This window comes from Phoxinus phoxinus (genome assembly GCF_949152265.1).
Source record: "Phoxinus phoxinus genome assembly, chromosome: 22".
Taxonomy (NCBI): Eukaryota; Metazoa; Chordata; class Actinopteri; order Cypriniformes; family Leuciscidae; genus Phoxinus; species Phoxinus phoxinus.
This window is the reverse complement of record NC_136897.1, coordinates 8,294,162-8,307,119: the sequence shown is the minus strand read 5'-3', so window position 1 is coordinate 8,307,119 and position 12,958 is coordinate 8,294,162. Positions and strand designations below refer to the sequence as shown.

General features: G+C 37.5%; 1 protein-coding gene across 17 annotated transcripts in view; it reads right to left on the bottom strand.

The window, feature by feature from the left end:
• adgrl2a (adhesion G protein-coupled receptor L2a) overlaps positions 1-12,958 on the bottom strand; it is a 110,204-nt gene that overhangs the window by 86,555 nt on the left and 10,691 nt on the right. For all 17 annotated transcript variants that reach the window (XR_013795847.1, XR_013795848.1, XM_079596956.1 and 14 more), the window contains exon 2: positions 980-1,164. Coding sequence is in view for 15 of the 17 variants with exons in the window: in XM_079596956.1 (XP_079453082.1) it covers positions 980-1,088 (109 nt within the window). In the remaining 2 variants the exon portion in view is untranslated. The remainder of the gene's footprint in view (positions 1-979; positions 1,165-12,958) is intronic.

Below are 12,958 nucleotides of genomic sequence, written 5' to 3'. Positions count from 1 at the left end.
GCATATTATATAACATGTAGTTTTAATGTGATTTAAGGTGATTTCCATCCCTTAATATTATGACATTTCCTTCAATTTTAAGGTTTCTCATAAAATGACTCACTCTTGTAAAGCAGTAATATCGCTACAATTATCAAATAAGCATTAGGAGCTCTGACTAATATAGCATTCAGCATATACAACCCTGATTCATTTCTATAAGAGCACAATACCACATTTCATGGCATTCAATGGCAGACATACTATCAATAAAACGGCTCCACAATACTTCATCACTGCTTTGCGTTTCAGCTTCATAAAATACCAGAAAATGTAGTTTGAGAAGATGCACGGAATACAAATGAGTTACATCCTAACTTATAGACAGCGTTCGGCCCACGAAATGAAATCAGAAAGATGAGATCTGAAGTTTCTAGGATATACTCGAGAGAAACAGGGAGCAAACCCTCAAGCAATCAATCTTTCAAAGTTTCTGCACAAGCAGAAACTTCCAGCCATGGCTATGGCAGTAACCCATTTAATTCAATTATAAAAATGCATTAAAAAGATATTACGGCAGGGACAGAGTGTAATGAGGCGTGTTTACTTGAGGATATTGTTTATAATGAGCAGTTGTAGGGTTTAGGCCTATAGTTAGAACAGGACATGAGAGTAAACAGACGGAGATGAGATGAGGGAAAACTCGGAAACACTGTATGGTCTTTCTTTTAATTTAACCAAAAAGAAAACGAAGGCAAGCTCTGTGTTAATGCACACAGCTTCCCAATAACCTCAGGCTATCTGTCTGGAAGGAAACAGTCATTATTTATCTGAGCTATCAGAAATGGTGTTGACTTCAAACATCCACCTCATAAAAGAACAAAAAACAGCACCATAAACACAAGAACAGCATCAAACTGATGAGTAATTTGATGATAACAAGAAAATGTTGCTTTTACGAAAGATTTGTGATATTTTGAAGGGGGAAAAAAAGTCTTACCGTCAGAACTCTGTACAACCGTCAAGACGAACACCAGGCCACAGAGGACCAAAGACTTCCTTTCTGAACATCCCATGCTGGCTCTGACTGGACTTGCCGCTTTCCACATGTCTGGGTCGAAATCACTGTAGTCACAACGATCCAGGAAAGTCACTCTGAGAGATAACCATCATTGACCTCCAAGCCTGCAAGAAAACCACAGTGGACTGTCAGTGTTTGGCTGTCGATGAAGAGCTCCTCCGGCATAAAAACGTCCTCCTTTAAACTGCTCCAGTCTCACTCGCCTCAGCTCCTCCACAGATTTTTTTTCTTTCTTTCCAGTAGCAAATTCACACAGATTTCCTCCCAGGTGTAGAAACCATCTATTGGAAGGTGACTGAGACCTGAAAAAGCACCTCCCGCATTACAAACAAGCCATTTACCTCAAAGCCTGTCGTTACCGTTTATCTGACTCTCTTCTCCCAAACCTGTTCCGCTACCATCCTTTTCTGAGAGGAAGCAGGTTTCTCGTCCACTAAAGCCACCACGCATTATTCTCCAGCTAAAGAGAACTCTGTCATATACAGTATCTCATATTTTTAATGTTTTCCTTCTCTGCATGTTTACACCCTCCACCGGCCGCCCATAAAACACACTCACAGCCTCATGGGAAACATCGTCACTCCAGTAACGAGCCACTTAGGAGCCCATTAAAAACAGTGTGTGCACCCCCCTAGGTTTCTTGAAGATACACTAAATATATCTCAGCACCCTTTAATACTTCATTGCATTACATAGCATTTCCTCATGTCTAGTCAAAAAAAAAAAAGTATTGGAATTTTTGCTTCTTGGATTGTCATATATATGGTTATGAGGTGAGAAAAGTATTCACTGAATTGTACATTTCGGTATGATCAGACAAAGAATGTCTAAATGCTAATGCATTGTCTTAAACGTATCAAGGTTTTGGCCTCCTATCATTAGTATTCAAGAGTCAACAACGTGACTATAAATAGCGTAGTGTGTAATAAATAGTATTACACACGCACACACACACACACACACACACACACACACACACACACACACACACGTCTATATATATATATATATATATATAACTACATATATAATACTATGGGCCCTATCATACAATGCAGTGCAAAGCAGCACCAGGCACGACGCAGGTGTGTTTTGCTAGTTTCAGCCCGACGCAGTTGTCATTTCACGTCATGCGCCACATTGTTTAATAGCAAATGCATTTGCGCCCATTTGTGCGCCCACTGGCGTGCTGGTCTGAAAACGAAGTGTGTTCAGGCGTATTGTTTGCCCATTTTGAGGCAACTGAAATATACTGCGCCATTGACGAACTGAAACCTGGTCTAAAGTGAATGGCGCAATATTTTCTTTGTTATTTAAAGAGCGCATGCGCCTATAGGCGGGTCCACAACACACGTACACTTTGTCCCATAGATGGTCTGCTCACGCGCTTTAACCTCGCGCACGATCAGATTCCTCGCCAGAGAAGCGTTCATGATTGGTTTATTGCATGTTATGCCCAAAACACACCCATTACATTATATACCATCATCAACTTAAATTATATTTTGAATAGAAAGTTTATAATTCATGTGGATAATTAATATATTTAAGCTGGCAAAACACTTAATAGATGATGTTTGTGTTTGGTTCACATCAAATATCGTGGACACCAACAATACAAAGACTCAAATGGTGGGCGTAGCAGCGTTAGCATTAGCATTAGCAAAATAACAGCACAATACCGTGGAGCCCCAGTCTACTTAGGTTCTGAAAGGGAGTATATTTTCTCCCTAAAATCGTCTGTGCTGAAATGTTCAGAGTTAGAAAAAAATCACTAGTGAAGCAGTTGTGGTGGCGGCTCACAGCAGTTAGCAGTGAGGAAAATAAATGCATAAAGGATGAGGGTTGATCCCTACATAGTCAAAGGGTGTTCGACTAAATCAACGACAACAGCTCCGTACTTTCATATCTCCGTCTCACGCTGTGAGCGGTTAACATGCTGATCAGTCTCCAGAAGCTGAGCCATGGACGAAGGCGGCCCGCGTGACTCCCGCGCTCCTCATTAAACGTGTTGAGGTCTCTCCCCTCCACGGGAGGCCTTATCTCCCTAAGCTGCAGCAAAGACCGCCGATCAACACCTGTTAAGTGCTTCAAACAAATACTGCCGTTCCAACACTGACGCGGCACAGCGGGAAAGCCTGTTGTCGCCATTATGTGTGTTTTGTATTCGCAAATCAAATTAAAAACTCTAATCATGACAAATTAAGACAGCAACCATCCATCTTCAAAGGATCCGGGCCGGGATGTTTGATACCAGCACTTCCTTTGATTATGGAGCAAACCGGGCTGCCGTTTTTTGCCGAAAGCTTCACTGAATCGTGTTGCTTACGTAGAAACTAGCAAAGCTATACAAGGGCTGTGATCGATGGAGAGGTCTAGACCCAGAAGGCTTTCTCACAGCTGTGTACATCTGCTTCAACAGATCCGCAACACTTAGGGTTCCTCAACAATCAGTTGCATGATATAAAAAGAGGGACTTTGAAAGAACATTCCACTTCTCCGGGTGCGAAGAGAGCCGTTAAAATCAGAGCTGAAAGGCCAGTTTGAGATGTTAATGCCAAAACAGAGAAACAAAGGGCAGATGTGTAATTATGCAGCCGTCTTTCTCCCAAGCGGGAGTGAGACCCACCGGAGAATTGAGGAGGAGCCATCCTTTCAGAGGGGTGGGTGCAGGAATAATGCACAAGAGGCAAGGCCGAAGGGGGGCGGAGGGGGGTTTACAAACTTTACAATGCGAGATTGACAGCTTGCAAGTCTCGCTTGACCTCTGAATTAACCCCCAAGCTTTCAATGAACTACAAAAAGAGCCATGAGATTGATGGTCAAAGAATATGACAAGTGTATAAAAAATGGGCCCATAAACAGGGACACGCATTCGCACAATAGAACTCAAACACACCAACGTCGGGACAAAGCACACAAGCTGACAAGCTAAATATTCATAAAGGGGAATTTGTGAAACATATCTTTTCCAGTTAGACAAGGTGATTTTGTAGTAGTTTTTTTTTTTTTTTACATACCATCACACCGATAATATTTAAGTGTTAACAAAATGCAATCTTCCATTTCATGATACAGCTATATTGTTATATTGGCATATAGATTATAAGAAACTTATGTCTTCAGAAAAGTAACAGAGTAACAAGGTTGGCAGTTTTACAGTTCAATTTTACAGTGACATTCCAAGGCCATGAAAATACAAGATGCTGTCTAAAATATAATTTAAAGTTATATTTCTACAAATATTTGTTACAGTTATCAGTTGTTTATGATAAAAATACATTGTAACAGGGCACATTTTAGGGCAGTCCCCATGTAAAACAAGATCAAGTGATAAAAGAACATCCTTAAAGCATTCACTTCTTTATTATTATTTGTATAAAATAGAACAATATTAAAGTAACAGAGTTGACACATAACCTGCAGACACTACTTATTTTTCTAATAATAAATATAGAAAACAATTGAAAGAGAGTGACCGAAAACAGAAAAAATATAAGTTTTAATTTAAATATTTCTGACAAACTAAATATCTGGAACTTTTAGAATAAATTTGGAGAAACTGGGGGAAAGACAACAAAAATTATAAAACAATTACCCTACATTTAGAAAAATGTCTAGGAAATTGTATTAACACATTAGGTAACACTTCATTTTACCTTGTGTCCTTGTTACAGATGCTATGTACATACTATAGTAATAACTATAAATTATGCTTAATTATATGCAACTAACACTAAACCAAAAACTAATACTAATTAATATTACTCTGTACTTAAATATATAATTGCACTGCAAGGACACCTTAAAATAAAGTGTAACCATTGGTATTGCAAGTAACTTATTGTTCATTATTTCTTTTTACGAGGGATACATTACAAATGTCACCAGTTTTACAGAATGGCCCATAATAGCAACACATACCCTTTCATGAACATTTGCCAGTGAAGAGTTTGTTTTCCATGTTTGCATATTTGTGCTAGAATATCAGGTCAGTGATCAGATGACAGTGTCCCATTGAGCCAGAAACGCTAGAGGAAATCAATCGGCGGTCCAGGGGTGGGCCAGTTAATGCACAGCAACACATGAGTCATTCTGAACACATCCCATTTGACTCTACTGTCACACATTCACCTTTGCCATCTGGAGACTGCCGCTTGTGTACATCTTAAAACCAGAGGACAAACATCATAATATCAGGGGTGACGGATGTATTAAGGTCAGGTGGACGACAATGTCAAACACTAAATGAGCAAATGACAAAAAACTCAAAATGCCATTGTGCAAGCAATGAATGAGGAAACATATGTCATTATGAACTAAATGTAGAGGACAGAAAAAGCAAATCAAATAAATCTGGCTGTTTTTTTTTTTTTTGTGTGACAGAAACAGGGGATTTTTGCATTCTTTATAAAGCTTAAAAGTTTCAGTCTTTGTTCTTTGCAAATAGATGGAAAAGACTGACCAGTGCAATTTCTTAATTTCTCAATTTTTGTAACCAATAATGAGAGATTTTTCAGTTTGAGGTAAACTAATCCGTTAATAGCTCTTAAACCTCTTTCACAAATACAAAATAGACTACTGCAGTGCTTTTCAACACTTTGTCGCTATTGAATCTGCATTGATACAGCAAAAGACACATCTTTTTGTTAGTTTGCTGCCTAAATTAAACGCAATCAGAGAGAAAGCCTGGGCAATGTGAAAAATTACAAAGACAATCAATAGACAATATAGCTTTCTGTTGTGTTTTTTGTCGCTGATTGTGCACGGCAACAAACATGGAGTGTTATGGATAGTCTGATATGTGAATTATTAACTTTAGAGACAGGGCTGTGTTTCTCCAAAGCATTGTGAGCTAAGTTGATCGTGAGCAACAGTAAAACAGTCAAAAACCAAACAAGAAAACAACTGACGAATCATGAACCAGCTCCATTAAAATGACTAAAGGACTTGTTCATGAAATCATTTATGGTCCGGAATTTGATCAGATTTGAATCATAAAAGAAAACAAAATCATTCATTTTCTTGCGGTTCCCATTCCTGCGTTGATTCCTTACAAGCACAGCTGGCTTCTACACCAGAACTGCAAATGTATCATCTTAACTAGCCATTTAGCTCGGTGTTTAAGACCTGGAAAAGATACATGAAACCCTGTGTGACAAAACTGCCTCATGACCATGTCAAATCTGAATAACTACTTTAATGAAAGCATGCAGACATGGTAAAAAGGCGTATATAACGCTTTGAGTGGTGGTAAAATACGGCAATCACTCTCCGTGAATGAAATCTCACTCTTTTTAACTTCTTTTCATCCTTCTCTGAAAGAAGACGCTTGTGATCCATTAATCAGAGTAATCAAGGCCTCTATCAAGCCGCCACACAAGCAAGAGACGAGAACTCGACTCAGAACCGGAGAAGAACCAAATTCCTCAGTACAAGCTGGAGCTTCTGGAGAAGTCTCTGGAAATAGATTGAACAGCCCCTTTTTAGTAGAGAATACCGAACACCACATTCATACTCTGCAGGAAGGGGTTAGTTTACTCATCTATTCATTATTCTGATACACACCATTCTAATTCCAACAGTAAATGACATGCACACCGGCGTAATAACGTGCAGAACGCATCCGAAATCCTATTAAAATGGCACGGTGTCTCTCTAAGACGATTATAATGGGCCTCGACTGCTATGAGTAAGTAAGTTTTAATATGGCCTTCACATATTGTTAACAGTAATTTTGATGTTTTAGTGGACAAGGAGTGGATTATCTGAAAATGAAATTTAAAAATGTCATTTCCATTAACTGATAGCGCCAAATTCCTCCTTTCAGGTTGCCGACGATAAGGAGGATTCAGCGCCGTCGTGTTTTCCTGAGAAGCCTCCGTTTTAACGGTAATAGAGTGACATTAATATGGGGAGACGTATAAGAAGGTCAAAAAAAATTCTGAGGACCACCATTATACAGGTATCTTACACGGATTGCACCTGCCAATCAGAAGAAAGAAGTCCTTGACACTCCATGTTTCCCCTTCAGCTACGGGGATACGGGAGGGAAACAGACTTTCTTTGGCAGCAAAATGCAGAGAGCACTTCACACGAAAACGGTACACTTTGGAGTTCCATGCCTTTTTAAAAGCATTATTGGCACAAATGTTTATTTATTTATTTATTAGAACTATTAGATATATTAGATTGTCTAACATAAATAATTTGATCTCCTTTCAAATAACTAAAAATGTAATCCCATTTTGCATGCGACAATGCTACTGTACGATTTTGTCCATTATGTTGCATTTAATGTAACATCACTTAAAATTGTGACATCTAAGATATAAACATATATTAGATCATTTTTAAACATGTAAATAATCTAATGCATAACAATTTTCACAATTTTGTAGTGCTGACTGCATTTGTTGAGCTACACCATTCAACCATGTTTTAAATTGTGAAAAAGAGGATGTTTTCTTTTTGTTCAATATAAATAGATCAATAACTACAAACCAAAATGTGGTCATGATTAGTTAGCCCCTACTAATTTAGGCTAAATTTCAACCTTGTTTTGGCTGTTAAACACATATTTTAGTAACAGGACTGCAAAAATGGCAAAATGAAAAAAAAATAGACAAATAAACTTAATTTTGAAGGCCTTATTCTGTACATTTTTCATTAGAAAGTGACAGCACTGTGTTTTTGCAACAGCCTGGCACAACAAGGAGAGCAAACAGGGAAACAACTTCTGTCTTCATGCCACAAAAAGAGCACCACCCAATGTAAGAGGTCATAATGCATCAATTGTTAATCCCTGCAAAAGCAATGAAAGCACTGCTGCTGTCAAAAGGGTGCAAATGCACAGGTGGAAATGCGTGCATCTCTCTCTCTCTCTCTCTCTCTCTCTCTCTCTCTCTCTCTCTCTCTCTCTCTCTCTCTCTCTCTCTCTCTCTCTCTCTCTCTCTCTCTCTCTCTCTCTCTCTCTCTCTCTCTCTCTCTCTCTCTCTCTCTCTCTCTCTATGTGTGTGTGTGTGTACACAGAGGGATAGTCACAAACATGTTCTGTCATTCAGCATGATTTGTTCAGATACATTCATACTAACCTTACCTAAGAGGGCTCCAAATAATAATACATAAATAAATAAATGAACAACCATTTTAATTTTGTTTTGTGGTGGGGCAACACCAAAATGTTACATTTGGATTTTGATTAAAAAAAAAAAAATTAATCAGCATTTTTTTTAGGATAATGTGTGCACAATAAAATCAGGAACATATATTAAAAAAGTGAATAAAATATGATTTCATGTCAGCTTTGATAAATATACTCACTCATATGTGTTTTGTATGTGTCTTTTCTTTCAATGTCATTTGATTATTGATTATTTAATGCAGACACACACACACAATCCAACTCGCCTGTCTCTCTCAGACAACAGCAGTTGTGTGAGCGTAACGCCTCCTCTGTCCCTCTATTAAGCACTAGATCATCAATTATTCAGCTCCACCGTGAGCCATTATTCAACAGTATGATTAATTTTTAAGATGGCAGAAGTGAACACAAAACATAAAGTGAGGGGCATTAAAAGAACGTCTTGAATGGGTGACATTAAAAGCGGGGTGGTGCAGAAATCTACCGATGATTGATTTGGGCAGGTTGATTGATTGATTTCTTATGAGAGGAAATTATTTGGAGATGATTCGAGCTCTGATAGTTCACACGCTAACAGAGATGACGCAGGACTCCTCCACAAACCACAAACTCATTTAATTAATGACCACTTACTTTAATTAAAGTTAACAAGCGAAAACTGGAGATGGGTTGTCTTGGACATATAAAATCTTAGCAAAAGCCTCACTTAAATCCTCAAAAACAGTTTTTTTTGTGTGTGACTTTTCCAGATAAAAGCAAGCATACTGGTGTGAGGGTGAGAACAAGCTCGACAGTAAATCGTTTAAAAATCGGCAGACAGATAAGGAGGGCGGAGTTTGTTCCCGGAGAGAAATCAAGTGTCAGGTCTAAATCTCTCCTGACAACGCAACCACCAGTTAAAGCCTCATGCTAAACCTGATGCTACGATGTTGACCTTTTTCAAAGGCGCAATCCAAACGTCAAGGCCATTCACTTTTGATTTCAAATTTGCACCTGTTTTTGCACGTGAAAAAGCAAAGCTATTAATGCTGCTTTTGCTTGTGAACAAAACAAATGCAAATTTTTACTGTTGCAGAGCCTTCCGCCGGCCGGTTTGTGTGTCGTTTGTGTCGAGTTGCTGTGTGTATTTGGTTGAAGAGTGAGAAAGCAAAACAGTTTAGGAAAGCAGTGACTTTCATTTCACGTCCCCACCTCCCACAAGCTCAGTGGAACAGTCGGATGCTTGGCAAAGAGTCACCGAGAGTCGACTCTCTGCCATTTCTGTGGTTAAACAGAACAAACTTGTGGTCCAGCAGGTTTTGCTTTCAAAATCACCATCTTATTAAGATACTCTCCCTTGTATCTCATTTTATCACAGTTTGCGTCATAATGAACACTATATTACTTCAATCTTCCTCTCGGACCTCTAATAATATATATTGTTTCTAGTGGAAAGATAAAGATATTTGACTTGCAAATATAATTGCATGGCCCATGTGTTAAAAATTTGAAACTTTCAAGTGTCTAATACATATCCACAGCTTTACGGTTTCAAAACTTCTGCTTGATGAGTATGAAAGTAAAATTATGTCATTTTAAATATAGTGAATGGGAGAAATTCTGTGGCCACAAGGAGCCTCAGACCCAGTCTCTTCTATGGCTCTGGTTTATTTGTGTGGTGATATCTCATTCTGAGCTGTTAGGCTCGAGGCTCAGAAGAATAAAGCCATGAGAGATTGTGTCTGGATCGTTAGCCTCATTTACATGTGTTAACTAACACTGTGAGCAGAGGAACTGAGACACAGATGTCCCTACACTAGATTGAGACTGAACTCATTTGACCCCCTACACTTTTTAAACTTTTAAAGGAAGTTGAAGGGCTAATTGTCAGTTCTAGATATTTCAGTCGAAACGCCGAAAAGGCCAATTTACATGCCAAGTGTTTGTCATGTGACTATGCTAAGTTTTATAGTTATTAATGGATTATTATAAAACTGATAGTTGAGAATTTTATGTTGTTTGGCAACTGTAAACACATAGTTAGGACAATGAAATTCATCACTTGTACATTATATAATTCCAAAAATAATAATAATAATAATTCAATCATGACAACCCTCACAATCATTTTAGCATTTTAATGGCTATGACAATGTAATGCATTAGGTCTTGGCAGACTACATCTGTATCTGATATCTGATAGATCTGATCACATATGTGTATAAAAAAAATATAGTATATATATATGTGTGTATTTATGTGTTATATGTGTGTGTGTGTGTGTGTGTGTGTGTGTGTGTGTGTGTGTGTGTGTGTGTATATATATATATATATATATATATATATATATATATATATATATATATATATATACACTGTATATATATATATGTACATGTGTGTGTGTGTGTGTGCGTGTAGTATATCCAAATACATATGTACACAAACTTGTATGTTACATGCGATTGATTATATGGTACGCTATTCGATTTGACATTACTGATTGATAATAAATATTTATAGTAATTATTATTACACATCGAAAAAAAAATTATAATTACCATTGTGAATTTAGAATATTTCACAGATGAGCTCCTAGCTATTGTTACTAAATCAATACATCTTCTTTATTGTCCATATGTCAATGGTTTGACCATTTCATTGTCTGTTCTGTACTTTCCAAAATTGTGTTGCTGAAATATCTTATTTTGGAACCCTGACACTTGGTAATAGCTATTCTTGCAGGCTTGTGAAGTGGCTTTAGGGCTGTTTGCTATCGGTAGCAAAACTGGCTTTATGTTGAAGCTAGTTAGCAGATCAGAGAATGTAACCACCAGATATGTTGGTTCTGTTTCTCACACAGGATAAATCGACACATTAACACAGCAGTCAAACAGACACAGCTTGGAGTGACTGAAGAGTGTGTATGCTATATTAGCCTGAATGAACGGTGTCTTCGTCGTCTTGTGCTCCGTCAGTCCTTCAAGCCCACGCGTAACGCTGCGCTGGCAACAATCATGCAGAGAATGTGCGACATAATATGACACCATGTTTTCTTGCTGTTTTCTTCCTGTTTATAGTGTAATAAATGCATGATGGGATTGGGAACAGCAGTTTGCTGGAGGGCCTGAAAGCTTGAATTTCATACCAGTTGTGAAATGTTTTCAGGAAAGGTTTCGAAACTGTTGTGAAATGGTTTCTCGACCTCATTTTGTTTATTTACAATTCAACTGTGACAAATTCACTGTCACATAGATGCTGTTATCTCTCTCATGTATTTCAAGGGGATTTTTATTTCTTAAATAGAGTGCATAAACATCTAATAATGTTGGACATTCAACACCAGCAGGAATACAGGGCTGCTTCTAAGCTCACATCAGTCCAATAATGTTTAGTTCCCTCACAGTTACACTTCATTTTTTGGACAATGGTGCAGTCTGAACAATGATATTCCTCAGAAATTAGCTGGGGTGCACCGGAGAAGCATACGATAGCATACTGGCGCTGGGATGTGACATTGATGGGTTTGATGTCGTCTAACTTTTCCTGCAGCGTTTCATGCAATCCTCAAATGGCTTTTGTGGAGCCAGAATGCTTTTCTTTTGGGAGACATGTCATACAAGTGACCTGCGTCCAGGGAAACAACCTCCCTACAATGGACCCCGAACCTGTCCAGAAATCAAAGCCTTTAGCGTCCCGAGGAATCTTCCTGATATAAATAGATCACCAGCATTTCAGCTGTCTTCTGCCACCCGCGGAAGGGCTGCAGATACAGAGAATTCCTTTTCTGCCTCTCTCTGTCTGTCGTTTTTATCTCTCTAGCCTCTTTATTCGTGTTCTTTCAGCGCTGGTATGTTGTGAAGGTCTCTGCCATTCAGTGTAATTTTCCACAATCTGAGTCCAGAGGAGGATATCATGAGCACACTTGGGGGTGACAGCGCAACTGTATGAAAGCAGGGATCAATTCAGGAAGCCTGCTTCACAAAGAGGTCAAAAATAACAAGTAGCGCTTCCCTCTGATCAAGGCGTAGGTTTAGATTTTAATAAGAGCTGAACATACAGTATGCAAATGATGCCATTAAATTATTTATCCATCATTCACGCAGACTTAGGGTTGCTCCGTGTCTTTGCACCCATCTCGTATAGTGCATACATCTTTGCTTTAGCCCTTCAGTGAAAGATAACAACTAATGATAATAGAGAGCAACGGTAATGTTCATTTTCTTCATAGTTAATATTTATTTTCTACTGATTTCTAAGACTACCATTAGCTGCAAGGTTATATCATTTATTAATAATAAAAAAATCATGTTTAACTCCATATACTCTCAAACAACTTATAATATTTTTCTTATACTTAAATATATTTTATTTTATACTTATATAAAAAAATATTAAATTTATTAATTTAATTAAAATAATATTTAACTCCCTATTATTTAATTCTCAAACAACATATATTGTAATATTGTTCAATAAATTTACATATATGCTATTTTATACTTGTATAAAAAATATATTTATATATTTAAAAAAATAATGTTTAACTTCCTATACTCTCAAACAACATTTATAGTAATATTTTTCAATTCACTTAAATATATACTATTTTACTTATATACTCTAAAATTTAAAAGTTTGGTGTCTGAGAGGTTGTTTTCATGTTTTTGAAAGATGCATGCTCAACAATGTTGCATTTATTTGATCAAAAATAGCGTAAAAACAGTAATATTGCAAAATAAGATCAGAATTTTAAATATCTATTTTAAAAAGTT